The 16,427-nt window shown below is 43.2% G+C and overlaps 1 protein-coding gene across 2 annotated transcripts in view; it reads left to right on the top strand.

Moving 5' to 3' along the window:
- SYT1 (synaptotagmin 1) overlaps window positions 1-16,427 on the top strand; it is a 926,879-nt gene that overhangs the window by 753,467 nt on the left and 156,985 nt on the right. For both annotated transcript variants that reach the window (XM_073651880.1, XM_073651879.1), the window contains exon 10: window positions 3,269-3,436. In XM_073651880.1, the coding sequence (XP_073507981.1) occupies window positions 3,269-3,436 (168 nt within the window). The remainder of the gene's footprint in view (window positions 1-3,268; window positions 3,437-16,427) is intronic.

Raw genomic sequence — 16,427 nt, 5'->3', positions numbered from 1 at the left:
ACCTCTGGGTGAGGTGCAATACGTCTGTAGCAACCGAGCCCTCAGGGTGCTACAGTTCCATTTATCTTCAGCCTAGGTGACGTATTGTGATACAGGGCCGTGATTTTGGCTATAAAAGGGTCCCCTAGACCCCTACCCCAAGCTTTTTAAGAGAATCATATATGGCGTGCCAGGAGACTCTATGGAATGCTTTCTCAGCATCCAACGAGAGTATCTAATTACAAATTTTTAACTGCATCTAGCCCAGGAAATACTTTGTGCCTAGTAGCAGTGTCTGCTAGTCAGCGGATTATCCCGGCTGTTAAGCAAGCTACACCACCTGTAGTTTAGACACTTAATTTTTTCAAAGGAAATGCTTCGGGACCATGGGATACTTAGAGAAGAGCATCAGGAGGCACCCCAAGGCATAGGGGCTGGGACTGGCAGTAGGATGCCTTGCGGTGGACAGCCGAGCTCGATCCTTATAAAAGCTTTTTAACTGCAGCAGCTTTAGTGGACGCTACTGGAGCTGGAATTACGCGGCTACTGGCATGAGACTTGCCCTCCAATAGATCCTTGTAAATGGATTTAAAGTGTATTCATTCAAATTAGAGAGACAATTTAAATTAAAAAGCTTAGAGCTGCCTCCACCACAGGGGGGCTCGCTCGACCCACCAGCGGACAGGCACCAGTATTGCGAGAGGGGGGCTGGCCATCAGGGTTCACCGCGGCTCTGGCACAAACCCGGCGACACGGAGGTGGCACGGACAGGAGCGGACTGGCCGTGTCGGCTTCTCACTTTTTGGATTTTAGAAGGGCATGACATGCCTATATCTGTGTCTCCCCCTCCTTTTACTCCTCCACCTCTTTTATTTTCGCATGACTATATGTACTTGTCACTTTTCCATGTGTTAGTTATGTCTTCTGAGCAGTTTGTCAGCTTTTGGACACCTTTGAAGGTGTTTTCTATGTGTTTCTATGTGTTTTTGTTTGCCTGCCATTGGTTTTAACGGTGTTCGAAGGTGTTCGACGAACAGTTCGACGAACAGTTCGGCGAACACACGGGTGTTCGACGAACCGAACCGAACTCGAACACTACGGGGGTGGCTCAACACTAATCATGATATTCTTCTGGGGTAGTTAACATCAGAAGCATTATATTCATTATTATATTCGTTATGGTATGGTTAATATTTTGCTTTTCAAGTTAAAAAATGCAATATTTGTAGTATGATCTTCAAAATAATCAGTAGTAAAATTGGGATATATTGTTAGATTTGTATATAGGGAGTTCTTGTTAAGAAAAATATCTCACATACATACTGCAGTATAACTCCCCATCCAATTTTATTTCTCTATCAAAATATTCTGCATCTAAATGAGGTGCCCTAGCTAGATTTCTTGTTACTAGATAACCTCAAGAAGTACAATAGGTCTGTGTAATTTGGCGAAAACAATTGTATTATTTTTCTCAGCAGTGTTGTTGATGCTGAAGCCTTGATAATGTTTGCTTTAAACATTTTTCCATGCAAATAAGCTTCACTTCTTCGACCCCCTATTGCTAAGTTTGACACTACAAAAGCAACGTAATTATGTATAATAATTCATTAAAGCTGAAAATCTATGAAATAAAAAAGTGTATCACAAGTAAATCAAAAACAAGCTCAGAAGCCAAGATCCTCTGTGATCCAGGAGCTGCTCATATCCAAAACCCAGTGTACAAGTACATTGTGGATTCATCACAGCCATCTTTTTATTGATTTTTGGATTGGGTTTTGGATGATAGCCCAACTAGCTTAGCGGCTTATTTATGCAAAGACTTTAAAATAAAAAAAGCTTATTAGATGTGAATGCAAGCATGATAATACTTGAAAAATTACAATGCTATCATTTTAGACGCATATAAATAATTGACATTGAGAATTAACTTTTGGATAACTGTTATCCTGCCAATAGCTTTTATAGTCAGCTGTTCTCTATGGTCCTATTGGTGGAACTCCCAGCAATAAACTTCTGTGGAAACTACCTAAAGTGACACATTATATTGTAAACCAATTAGCAATTTAATAGAAAAAATAGATAGACAATGTATATAAAGAAAATTCTCAAGAAAATATCAAATGACTAACCACTACTTTTTTATTGATGATCTATCCATAGGATAGGCCATCATTATCTGATCGGTGGAGATGTCACAGCCATTCATACACTGATGGCCTAACCTAAGGATACAAAGTAATGGCCAACCCCTGTAAGTAAAGGATGCCAGTCATAAATGTAATAGTATCACTTGCTCTTTTATCAAAGTTTGAGCATGGGTGAATGAATTGAATGAATCTTATGTTCTCTACTGGAGTCCTGTTTCATCTCCTACATACTTTGTCTACATTGAGTGGTCACCACTGTTCTCTATGTCTTTGTACCCTTATTGTGCATACAGTTTTTCTCTAACTTTCTATTTTATTTGTATATTAAGAGACATTTCTACTGAAGACATGTTCAGTACTTTCATTCAACCACTTATTAGCCTGATCTCTCTACTTAATGTGATCAGTGCTTATCAAAATATGAAGCTACCATTCAGCTACCCGTTTGCTCTACAGTAACCACTGCCAGTGAATGTAGCATTATGCGGCACCCTTTCCAATATAAAGTTGTAGTCCAAGTTGAAGCTACTCTTTGCAGTATCAGTCTGATCTGGATCAAATAAGCTGTTTTATATAGGGTAGTCCCCTCTATGAATTTCAAAACCCTTGATAAGGCAAAGGCAGATCTAGGTTCTCCGGCACCCGGGGCAAGAAAGACGCGAATACAATTGAAAGTTGGGAGCCATCATGTAATTTCTTCTCTAAGCCGGCTGTCATCTTGACAGCCAGCTCAGTAAAATGCTGAATTCCACTCCCGGAGGCAACAAAATGTATGCTTCGGGCCACCACAACAGCTGGCCTGATGAAGCCCCCCTGCCGACTGAAACTGGGGAAGATGTCCACCTGCTCCCCTCCTCACCTCTCCACCTAAATACACCCCTAAATAGGTCATATTGAATGTAGTTGTCTAGATAGTACAAGTTGTTTTGCTTAAATTTATTTATGCATAGAACAGTTGGCATTACAGGCCTTGGCCTCAAACACTGAAGTATTGTTTTTAAAGGCTGAAATATCACATGCCGGCACTGTAAGATGCAGCTTTTCATCTGTTAAAAAAGTACCAAAAAGGTTCATTGTATATTGGGCATATGATAAAAATTTGTATTATATCACCAATCAACAATATTTTTTGTCTTTCACAGGTGCCCTATGCAGAATTAGGAGGGAAGACATTAGTGATGAATGTTTATGATTTTGATCGCTTCTCTAAGCATGACGTCATCGGAGAGGTAAAGGTGCCCATGAACACTGTTGACTTCGGTCATGTGACAGAAGAATGGCGAGATCTCATTAGTGCTGAAAAAGAAGAGGTAAGGCATATCAAACTATCTTGTGATAGGTGCGTTCAGTATAATTTAATAGGAAATAATGCACAAAGGCATTGTTCAATTTCAATAATTAAGCAATGCAAACTATACACCTCTAGTATATAGTAAGGAGATTAAAGAAAACTGGTCTCTCCTGTGATCTAATGTAAGTCAGCTGTTCTCAAGCTGCATTCATATCAAAGGTTGGGCGATATACAAATGACTTGTTTTTCTCTGCATTCATTATTGTTTGTTAATGAGACATAAATCAATTTAAAACACAACAGATAAATCAGAAATCTACAAGCTTTTTGGTTTAGGGATTCTATGTTGTTTTTTTCATCCATTATTATTTTTTTTAATTTCCAATATCTTTTTGTTTACTTACGTTATATTGATTTAACACTTAACGTTGGTTAATCAAAAGATGATATTTTTTGCTGTTTGAGAAACTATGGCTTCACGCTGTGTTATTTTATAGACTTGCTTCATTAGACTGCCCAGATATGGCACAATTTGACAAATCAGCCTCTTAGAATAACATGTTATATTATATTTTTCTCTTGTAAAGTTTGTCACCCTAGTTCCATCATCCACAGAGTGTTTCGGCCTGATCCATATTTTGTCAGTTGGTCGATACACAAAGCAAAGCCATAAAAAAGAAGATAATGTCAAAATGTATAGAAGTATTACAACTATTTTTACTCAACATTCATATGATTTATCCCAATCAACCCCAGCCCTAACAAATTTCCAATAAATAAAATTCAAGCAGACAGATGCTAATAAAGACCCTCATAAACATTTAGGTTAAATGCACACAATGATTACAAAAACCAGAGTGTTAGCAGGAAAAATGCTGCATAAAGTACGTGCATTTTTGAGGCGTTTTTACATGCCTTGTTTTTTATGTTTTTAGTTGAGTTTTCCCCCAATCATTTGAATGGGTGAAAAATGTTGGAAAAATGCTGAAAGAATTGTCACACTGCAGATTTGAAAAAAAAAAATACTTTGACGGTTAAAATCCATATGGAAAAAATAAGCATGTGCTTAAGATTTCAGAAATCTCTTTCATTTTGAAGGCACTGTAAAACACTGTGTTTTGTGTGTGGCAAAAATGTGAGGAAATAAACGCAACAAAAATGCAGCGTGTGAACATGCCCTAAGACAAGAATGAGTATGAGGTCTTGCTCATGCGAGTGTAAACAACGGCCGAGTGCTAACCAATATTTTATCGGATAGCACTTGGACTGATGATTTTCTATGGGACAGTGCAGATGTGCTATTTTGTTCTCATTTAGATTAATGTATTCTATACTTGTTCCTGTTATAGACTTATAATACATCATGGTGCAAGCACCCATTTAGGGACAAAAATTTCAAAACAACACATTACCCAAAGGGTAAAAAGATCCTATTTAAGGGATATGCTAAAAAATAAGTTTTAGTAATTTACCATTAAAAGTGGTCAATACAATTTAAAACTACTATAGTGGACTTGTATTATTTCAATGTGTAAAAGGAATCTCCTATTATTGGAATCCCTCTTAAACCAGCTACAATTCTTTAGATTTTTCTATATGCATGTATTTTCAAACATAGATCATGGCTCCAGTCCAAAGATCTATGTAGCACTCTCTTAACATATTCACTATATTCACTTGTTTTTCCAACAAATTCCACTAGAGAAACTAAAAAACACACATATATACAGTGCCTACAAGTAGTATTCAACCCCCTGCAGATTTAGCTGGTTGACACATGCGGAATTAACTTGGCATTGTGACATTTGTACTGTAGATCAGCCTGGAAGTGGGAAATGCACTGCAGCAAATTTTTTTTTTTGTTTTTTTTTTTTTGTTTTTTTAAAACGTAAAAAGTTAATTCAGAGTGTCATTTATTATTCAACCCCTCAAACCACAAGAATTCTGTTTGGTCCCCCTAAAGTATTAAGAAGTAGTTCAGGCACCAAGAATAATGAGCTTCACATGTGTGGATTAAAGATCTCTTTTGCCAGCCTTTTCTGACTATTTAAGACCCTCCCCAAGCTTGTGAACAGCACTCAGACATGGTCAACATGGGAAAGACAAAGGAGCATTCCAAGGCCATCAGAGACAAGATCGTGGAGGGTCACAAGGCTGGCAAGGGGTACAAAACCCTTTCCAAGGAGTTGGGCCTACCTGTCTCCACTGTTGGGAGCATCATCCGTAAGTGGAAGGCTAATGGAACTACTGTTAGCCTTCCACGGCCAGGACAGCCTTTGAAAGTGTCCTCCCGTGCCGAGGCCAGGCTTGTCCGAAGAGTCAAGGCTAACCCAAGGACAACAAGGAAGGAGCTCCGGGAAGATCTCATGGCAGTGGGGACATTGGTTTCAGTCAATACCATAAGTAACGTACTCCACCGCAATGGTCTCCGTTCCAGACGAGCCCGTAAGGTACCTTTACTTTCAAAGCGTCATGTCAAGGCTAGTCTACAGTTTGCTCATGATCACTTGGAGGACTCTGAGACAGACTGGTTCAAGGTTCTATGGTCTGATGAGACCAAGATCGAGATCTTTGGTGCCAACCACACACGTGACGTTTGGAGACTGGATGGCACTGCATACGACCCCAAGAATACCATCCCTACAGTCAAGCATGGTGGTGGCAGCATCATGCTGTGGGGCTGTTTCTCTGCCAAGGGGCCTGGCCATCTGGTCCGCATCCATGGGAAGATGGATAGCACGGCCTACCTGGAGATTTTGGCCAAGAACCTCCGCTCCTCCATCAAGGATCTTAAGATGGGTCGTAATTTCATCTTCCAACAAGACAACGACCCAAAGCAAACAGCCAAGAAAACCAAGGCCTGGTTCAATAGGGAAAAAGTCAAGGTGTTGGAGTGGCCTAGTCAGTCTCCTGACCTTAACCCAATTGAAAACTTGTGGAAGGAGCTCAAGAATAAAGTCCACATGAGACACCCAAAGAACCTAGATAACTTGGAGAAGATCTGCATGGAGGAGTGGGCCAAGATAACTCCACAGACCTGTGCCGGCCTGATCAGGTCTTATAAAAGACGATTATTAGCTGTAATTGCAAACAAGGGTTATTCCACAAAATATTAAATATAGGGGTTGTATAATAATTGACCCACACTTTTATGTTTAAAATTTAATAAAATTCAACTGAGCAACATAACTTTTTGGTTTGTAAGATTTATGCTTCTGTTCATAAAACCTACTCTCGTTTGCAGTTTGAAGGCTCTAACTTATTTGCATCTTATCAAACCAGCTAAATCTGCAGGGGGTTGAATACTACTTGTAGGCACTGTAGCTCCCCCGACTAGTTTCGCCTATACAGGCTTTCTCAGGGGACCAGAGCTAAACTGATTTTGAAAAATGGGGTGTTGGGCTTTTTAAGGCCTTGGATTCCATATGATAGGTCTTAGATGTGGGCCAATAGATGGAGGTTTATCGTATATCCAATCTCTTTTCTCTTAACCTAGGCCATTCAAGGCCAATATACCATGGTCCTCCAATAAGAATTGACAAATGACTGAGAAAAGTAATTACTCTGATCAAACCTTTCTCCCGATCTCACTTTTGTCTACAGTATATGATTTATCAGAGCATAAGAAGATCTTAGTGATGGGTCTCACCTCTATGTGCAAGAATGTATAACTGCTATGGTAATGCATTTCCTGCTCTGGTGGACTCTGCACTTTCACACACTTTCATATGTTGTCTGACATTTATTTGCCTATTATGCTAAATTTCACTTGCAGCATTGATGCAGGGGAAAATGAGTGAATGCCTGTGGCCTCCCCCTGTGATAACAGTTGCATGCCAGGGCTTAAAGAAGCCTCTTCATGAGACATTCCTTTTAGACAGAGTTTACTTGTTAAAGGAGTCAAATCTTGAACTGTTGTTGTCATCTGAATGCATACTTTTTACCATCCTTAAGTAAGGAAACCACACTGTCCATCAAAGTTCAGTCTATCTGTTACACACCTGCCCCAGGCTCTGCTTCCTTCACCTTGGTCTTCAGCCCTCTGCTGTGCTCCATGTCGGGTTTTGCAGGTTGCCCAGCATGGCTCAGTGATGTCATCTCTCTTCTCCTATTTAAGGCTCATTAGTATACACGCCCGTGTCTAAAGAATGAGACTCTAGTGTTCCATGTTTAGCTTGTTCCATTACCTGTCCCACCCCCTCGGCCCAGGGACCAGAGGGTGCACCTCTCCAAGTGAGACTTACACTACCCTTACTATTTCATGGGGCATACTACGCCACCTGCACAAACACCTTATAAAATGATGTCACCATCTGCAATGGCCTGTTTCAAATTGATAGTTTTGGAAAAATTCTTTGGCCCTGATATATCACAGTGATAATGCCAATTTCCACGTTAGGCAAAAGTATTGTGACTTTTTTCTCCTGCAAAATGGGCAGAGATGTGGTGGTACAGGGGCACGGAGAGTGCGTGATGGCACAGGTTGTCTAATTCATGATGAGCAGTGGTATTACTTACCCCAGATATCAGAAGTCTTACTCCAGTCACTGACTGGAGTAAGATTTGTGATGAACTACACAGAGCTGTGTACCTCTTAATGATTTAGAAGTATCTGACTCCAGCACACGCCCTCATCATGAAAATTACTAGTCCTGGTGACTTAGGGTCTTTATGTTTTAGTCAACTGAACACAGAAAACAGAACGATTCTAACTCACTAAGGAACAGCCAGTGAAGTAACCATAGTATGTCTTTCCTTGTAATTGCAACAATGCAATAATAAGACATCAAGAATATTACAGGAAAAAAACATTTGCCACTGCACAATATAAATATCTAATACCATACTATACTCTACTGTAAGGTAAAAAAATATTGCACACTTTTTCTGTAGACTTTGTGTCAGTTATTTTAATAAGCTGTTTGCAGGAGCGTCATTCATCCCCTCAAGGATGCTGTGAACTGTTAAACTGTTCCTACAGTCTTAACTCCCTGATTGGCATCTTACAAGACGTGTGACTTCTAGTCTAATAATAGCTGAAAGCACAATTATCTAGCTCAACATTTATCTTAGAGTCTGTACTCCACTTCTGTGTATCACCATACATATTGTTACTGAATTATAGTCTACAGCTTTCTATGCACTTACATCTCAGTCAGTGAGAAAATAAATAGGGTCTACATACTACTATTAAATGGACACATATGACATATAGGAGAACTTTTTATACATTTATTTGTTCAGGTTTTTTTGCACATTTTATCTGTTGCATTGTAGATTATTCAAATGTTCTCCCTGGACTTTCCAATCTAAAATTTTGTGCACTTTTTAGCTATAACTACTAGTGTTGAGCGAGCATGCTCGACACTGCTCGGTACTCGCCCGAGCATCTCACTACGCGGGATGTTCGGCGAGCACCAAGCATTTCCTGGTTACTCGGGTGGGAGCTCGGGTCTCCACCCTGCACATTTGGCGCTCTTTACAGAGCCAATGAACATGCAGGGATTTCCAGCCAGTCACTGTAATTCCGCAGCCATGTTGGTTGTGGGCATTACAGTGATTGGCTGGCCGCACAGCGTCACCTCGAGTATTTAAAACCAGGCGCCGCCATCTTGGACACAGTCGCCCGGGATCAGACAGTGTAGGGACAGCGCTGCTGAGTTAGGGAGAGATATATAGTGCGAAATAGGTAGTGTAGGGTCTCTAAAGCCTGCCAAATCAAACAAACAGTCCTTCTGAGGACTAATATCCATCCCAGATATCAGGCAGGCAGGCAGGCTGTATAGGAGACGTAGTGGTTATACCAGCAAACGCTGCATTACAGTCCTGTGTGCTTCTGTTGTTCAAATTGCTAGACTTATCCCCCGGTCGCAGGGGCCAGGAAAAATCCTTTTTTTTTCATTTAAATCCTGTATTTTTTTTCCCTCAGTCAGACTGTACAAACATGCGTCTTATTAACCTTTTGGTATTTTTTTCCACCCCAAAAAAAAATTGAGTGTGTCTGTGACTGTTCAGACACCAATATATCTGTTTAAAAGAGTCTGGTGTAGGCCAGAGAAATAGAACTGTGGTTTTGCAGTTCCATGGGTCAAATCTCTGTATTATCCTGCTTTTGGCATTTTTTTCGTAAAAAAAAACTGTAATAGTGTCTCCCTGACTGTTCAGACACAAATATATCTGTTTAAGAGTCTGGTGTAGGCCAGAGAAATAGAACTGTTGTTTTGCAGTTCCATGGGTCAAATCTCTGTATTATCCTGCTTTTGGGCATTTTTTCCGTAAAAAAAAACTGTAATAGTGTCTCCCTGACTGTTCAGACACAAATATATCTGTTTAAGAGTCTGGTGTAGGCCAGAGAAATAGAACTGTGGTTTTGCAGTTCCATGGGTCAAATCTCTGTATTATCCTGCTTTTGGGCATTTTTTCCGTAAAAAAAAACTGTAATAGTGTCTCCCTGACTGTTCAGACACCAATATATCTGTTTAAAAGAGTCTGATGTAGGCCAGAGAAATAGAACTGTGGTTTTGCAGTTCCATGGGTCAAATCTCTGTATTATCCTGCTTTTGGCATTTTTTCCGTAAAAAAAACCTGTAATAATGTCTCCCTGACTGTTCAGACACAAATATATCTGTTTAAAAGAGTCTGGTGTAGGCCAGAGAAATAGAACTGTGGTTTTGAAGTTCCATGGGTCAAATCTCTGCATTATCCTGCTTTTGGCATTTTTTTCCGTAAAAAAAAAACGGTAATAGCGTCTCCCTGACTGTTCAGACACAAATATATCTGTTTAATAGAGTCTGGTGAAGGCCAGAAAAATAGAACTGTGGTTCTGCAGTTCCAGGGGTCAAATCTCTGTGTTATCCTGCTTTTGGCATTTTTTGCCGTAAAAAAAAACAGTAATAGTGTCTTCCTGACAGTTCAGACACAAATATATCTGTTTAAAAGAGTCTGGTGTAGGCCAGAGAAATAGAACTGTGGTTTTGAAGTTCCATGGGTCAAATCTCTGCATTATCCTGCTTTTGGCATTTTTTCCGTAAAAAAAAACTGTAATAGTGTCTCCCTGACTGTTCAGACACAAATATATCTGTTTAAAAGAGTCTGGTGTAGGCCAGAGAAATAGAACTGTGGTTTTGCAGTTCAACGGGTCAAATCTCTGTGTTATCCTGCTTTTGGCATTTTTTGCCGTAAAAAAAAACAGTAATAGTGTCTCCCTGACTGTTCAGACACCAATATATCTGTTTAAAAGAGTCTGGTGTAGGCCAGAGAAATAAAACTGTGGTTTTCCTGTTCCACGGGTCAAATCTCTGTGTTTTCCTGCTTTTGGCATTTTTTGCCATAAAAAAAAAACAGTAATAGTGTCTCCCTGACTGTTCAGACACCAATATATCTGTTTAAAAGAGTCTGGTGTAGGCTACAGAAATATAACTGTGGTTTTGCAGTTCCACGGGTCAAATCTCTGTATTATACTGCTTTTGGCATTTTTTGCCGTAAAAAAAAACTGTAATAGTGTCTCTCTGACTGTTCAGACACAAATATATCTGTTTAAAAGAGTCTGGTGTAGGCCAGAGAAATAGAGCTGTGGTTTTCCTCTTCCATGGTTCTAATCTCCTTTTTATTACCCTTTTTCCATTGATAGTGCGAGTGTAAGCTATTTTACTTCATTTAAAATGGGCAAGGCGCGTGGCAAGGGACGTGGAACTGGACGTTCTGGTGATGGTGCGTGTACAGGACGGGGCCGTGGCCAAGGTGAAAATGTGCCACAACCAACAGCCACATCTTCTCGCTCCCACTTCTTGACCGAATTACTAGGGAAGCACACTACAACACCAGTATTGCGAACTGATCAGTGTGAACAAGTTATTAATTGGATAGTAGATAATACTTCCAGTTACCTGGGCACCACCACCTCCGGTCTGTCTTCTACATGGTAAAGTTTTAGTAGCCGTGAGTCTCGACCGCATACTCCTCCTCACTCCTGATGCTGTTCACTGGTCCATTTCTATATTTGTGCCCCTTGCCTGCTCCGCTTGAAGTGGTGGAAGAGGAGATCCCATGTAGCGATGCCCAAATATTTCAACAGCCACGGCCACAGGAAGTCGACGCTGGCAATTTGTCACAAGAGGTGGACGATGACGAGACACAATTGCCACGAAGTGAGATGGAGGATCGTGGTGCGCAAGTGGAAGAGGAGGAGGTGGTGGATGATCTAGTAACTGACCCAACGTGGCAGGAGGACACGCAGAGTGAGGCCAGCAGCACACAGGGGGAGGGAGGCAGAGTACCCCAACAGGCAGGAAGAAGCAGTGTGGTGGCCGCACACAGAAGGCGGGCAACAGTTCCCCGTAACACTAACACGAGGGACGTTGCCAGTACAACCGGTTGGTCTTCCAGAGTCTGGAATTTTTTTAAAGACTCTGCTGATAACCCCAAAAAGGACATTTGTACCACCTGCCATGCCAGCATCAGCAGGGGTGACAAAACTACCAGCCTGACCACCACCTGCATGATCAGGCACATGTCAGCAAAGCACCCGACTTTGTGGGGCGAACCCCAGGGTCCACGACAAGTGTCAGCGGGTGTCACCACTGCTTCTTCTGCTGTTGTGCGTGTAAAAGAACCCCCTGTTGTGCGTGCAAGGCAATCCCCTGTCCATACTGCATGCAAAGATGCTCCCTCCTCTCAGTCTTCACTTGTTATGGCAGTTTCCCAAGAAACAGCATCAACGTCCACGTCCACGTCCCACCGCAGCGTTCAATTGTCCATATTCCAGAGCTTTGAACGAAAGCACAAATTCGCAGCCAACGCCCCACAGGCCACAGTCCTAAATTCGCACATTTCACGACTGCTTGCGTTGGAAATGCTGCCTTTTAGGCTGGTGGAGATGGAATCCTTTCGCAACCTTATGGCGGTGGCCGTCCCTCGGTACTCGGTCCCCAGCCGACACTATTTTGCCCGGTGTGCCATCCCCGCACTACACAAGCACGTGTCCCAAAACATCTGATGTGCCCTCAACAGCGCAGTTACTGGGAGAGTCCACCTGACAGCGGACATGTGGACAAGCGCTTGTGGCCAGGGATGGTATATCTCCCTGATGGCACACTGGGTAAATATAGTGGAAGCCGGGACCCAGTCGGACCTTGGGATGGAACACATCCTCCCCACACCGAGGATTGCGAGCCCTATGTCAGTCAGAGTTGCCCCCACAGTGTACAGCTCCTGCGCATCATCCTCCTCCTCCTCCTCATGTTCAGCCTCCATCTCATATATCACCACATCAGTTACTAGCTGGAAGCACTGCAGTACTGCCTCAGCCAAGCAGCAACAGGCTGTGCTGAAACTCATAAGCTTAGGTGATAAACCTCACACTGCTTGTGAGTTGTGGACAGCTTTGAAAGAGCAGGCAGATCTGTGGCTGAGACCGCTGAACCTACATCCAGGCATGGTCGTGTGTGACAATGGCCGTAACCTGGTGGCAGCTCTGAGGCGAGGCGAGATCACACACGTACCATGCCTGGCTCATGTGCTTAACCTCGTGGTTCAGCGGTTTCTTAAATCGTACCCCAAGTTGCCAGATCTGCTCGTCAAAGTACGCTGCCTGTCAGCTCATTTTCGGAAGTCGGCTGCAGCTTCCGCTGCCGTTGCAGTGTTGCAGCAGCATTTCCAGCTTCTGGCTCACCGACTGGTGTGTGATGTCCCCACATGTTGGAACTCTACCCTCCACATGTTGCAAAGGATTTGTGAGCAGAAGAAAGCAGTTGTGGAGTACCAGCTGCAACAAGGCCATCAATATTCAGGTCAGACTCCACACATAAGACCTCAGGAGTGGACCTGGATGACTGACATATGTACCATCCTGACCAACTTTGAGGAGTCCACCAAGATGGTGAGTGGCAATGACGCCGTCATTAGCGTCAGCATCCCACTTGTCTGTCTTTTTCAACGCTCTCTGCAGAGAATTAAAGAGGAGGCTTGCAGCCAGAGTATGATGAGATGGATCAAGAAGCCGTAATGGGCGATTACTCACAGCCCAGCCTCATCTCATCCCAACGTGCATTGGGGGACAATGAGGGAGAGGAGGAGGAGGAAGAACAGGAGCTGGTATCATGTGCTGCAGACGGTAGTACCTGTACAACTATCATACAGTCGGTTCAGTGTGGGTGGCCTGAGGACAGGGGGGAGGAGGAGGAGGAGGAGGAGAGCATGGTCAGTCGTCATCTTGGTGAGGATATGGAAGTCTTGCCCATTACCAGTCTTGCACGCATGGCTGACTTTATGTTAAGCTGCCTTAACCGTGACCCTCGCGTTGTCAAAATGTTGGGTGACAGTCATTACTGGTTGGTGACACTTTTAGACCCCCGCTACAAGGAGAACTTTCACTCAAGCTACTGCGACCTCCACCACTTTTCCAAGGGGCATTAAAACCGTCTTGTTAAGCTACTGCGACCTCCACTACTTTTCCAAGGGGCATTGATATTGTCTTTTTATTCCACTGCCGCCTCAGCCATTCTTCCAAGGGGCATTAAAACCGTTTTGTTAAGCTACTGCGATCTCCACATCTCTTCCAAGGGGCATTAAAACCATCTTGTTAAGCTACTGTAACCTCCACGTCTCTTCCAAGGGGCATTAAAATCGTCTTGTTAAGCTACTGCGACTTCCACGTCTCTTCCAAGGGGCATTAATACAGTCTTGTTAAGCTACTGCGATCTCCACCACTTTTCCAAGGGGCATTAAAACTGTTCTGTTAAGCTACTGCGACCTCCACCACTTTTCCAAGGGGCATTGATATTGTCTTTTTATTCCACTGCGACCTCCACCATTCTTCCAAGGGGCATTAAAACTGTCTTGTTAAGCTACTGCAACCTCCACGTCTCTTCCAAGGGGCATTAAACCCGTCTTGTTAAGATACTGCAACCCCCACGTCTCTTCCAAGGGGCATTAAAACCGTCTTGTTAAGCTACTGCGACCTCCACCACTTTTCCAAGGAGCATTAAAACCGTCTTGTTAAGCTACTGCGACCTCCTCCACTTTTCCAAGGTTCATTGATATTGTCTTTTTATTCCACTACAACCTCCACCATTCTTCCAAGGGGCATTAAAACCATCTTGTTAAGCTACTGCGACCTCCACCACTTTTCCAAGGGGCATTGATATTGTCTTTTTTTTCCACTACGACCTCCACCATTCTTCCAAGGGGCATTAAAACCGTCTTGTTAAGCTACTGAGACCTCCACGTCTCTTCCAAGGGGCATTAAAACCGTCTTGTTAAGCTACTGCGACCTCCACGTCTCTTCCAAGGGGCATTAAAACTGTTTGTTAAGCTACTGCGACCTCCACCATTCTTCCAAGGGGCATTAAAACCGTCTTGTTAAGCTACTGCGACCTCCACGTCTCTTCCAAGGAGCATTGAAACCTTTTTGTTAAACCACTCTGAACTTCACAGCTCTTCCAAGGGGCATTGAAATGTTATTTTTAATTAACTCTAACCTCCATGACTCTTCCAATGGGCATTGCATTTCCTCCTAATTTTAGTCAGCTTTTGCTTTTCAATGCATAGGCGAACACTAAGGGAGACCCACTCCCCAATACTGGGTAGTAGGTTTTTAGTATGCTGTAATCCATGTCTGTTTCAAGGGGCATTTCAGTTCCTCATAATTTTTGGAAAGCCTTCCATTCACTGCTTAGGCCAACAGTGCACAGGAGACCCAGTTGTTATAAATGGAAAAAACGGTTTAGTTAAGGCCCTCTGGCCTCCATGTCACTTCCAAGGGGCATTGGAGTGCCTCGAAATTTTTGTTAGGCATTGCACTCACTGTATGCCCTATAACTGTGTAGCCGAACCGCTCCTTTTGGTACAGAAACATATCCTACAAGACATGTGTGGTTGACTGACCTGATATTGATGTGAATGGTCCCTGTTCCTCCTGCTCTATCTCCTTTGCCACCACCTCATCCATCATTCATCACCTGAAGCTTTGTTTTAATGGAAGTCATAGAACTGGGATAGTAGCAGGAAAACATCTAGCAATCCTCGGAGGAGGTAGGATATGCGCCAAAACGCAGACCACCTCAGGCCTAGCCGCTACTACATACATGCGCTTGCATTCCAAGAAAACAAAGCAGATGCTAACTTCTATCATCATGCTCCTCACCTTGGCACTCTCAACTCCCCTGATGGAGAAGCCAGGGCCCACCGGAGTCCAGGGCTCTGGTGGGCTCGTCCAATGCTGCCCTAAAGCAGGCCAGGCTAAGAAAAGTGTGGGGGAAGTTGACAGGAGAAATAGGGATGGCTGGGGACCGTTTATGGACACCCGGCCGCCCCCAGGCGGCTGGGGACCATGTGTGGACACCCGGCCGCGGGGCGGCTGGGGACCAAGTATGGACACCCGGCCGCACCCTGGCGGCTGGTAACAGAGTGTGTACACCTGGCCGCCGAGCGGCTGGGGACTGAGTATGGATACCTCGCTGCCGAAGCAGCCATGAGGTAGTAACCAGCTTCGGCCTCCTCCAAACTAAAAGGCCCCATTTCAACTGCAAGCTAGCAGTATGGTATTGCAGCCTGGGGGTGGGTGGGTGGCAGGCTGCATACTTGCGCTTGCATTGCAAGGAATGGGGGAGGCATAATTGAACACTGCCCTGGGACAAGGACTTGCACGGGGATAGTTGCAAGTCTGCATCTTCTGATGTGGCAAGGATCACTTCTGATGGGCACACTTTTAGGCAGTGACCTGGGTGTCAGAAATGCTTCCAGGGGTCTTCCCCATGCTGTTCCCATGTCTTTTCAGCACTGTATGCATGTGTCACACAGCACATGGCCAGATAACATTGTAAAATGTTAAAGTGACATTTCCCGGTCAATGCATTTGTCACGGTTGAAAGCAATACAAAAGAGCAAAAATGCATAAAAAATGCTGCTTGTGAACATAGCCCAAGGTGTGGAGGAGTATTTTTGTTTTTGGTTATTTATTTTACCTTATACACAAGTCTTTACCCTGGAAAGGAAGTTCCTTAATATATTTC

This window comes from Phyllobates terribilis, unplaced genomic scaffold, assembly GCF_046119375.1.
Source record: "Phyllobates terribilis strain yellow unplaced genomic scaffold, ASM4611937v1 Scaffold_11__3_contigs__length_659146591, whole genome shotgun sequence".
Classification (NCBI taxonomy): domain Eukaryota; kingdom Metazoa; phylum Chordata; class Amphibia; order Anura; family Dendrobatidae; genus Phyllobates; species Phyllobates terribilis.
Note: the sequence above shows the minus strand (reverse complement) of the source record. Positions and strands in the feature narration are given on the sequence as shown.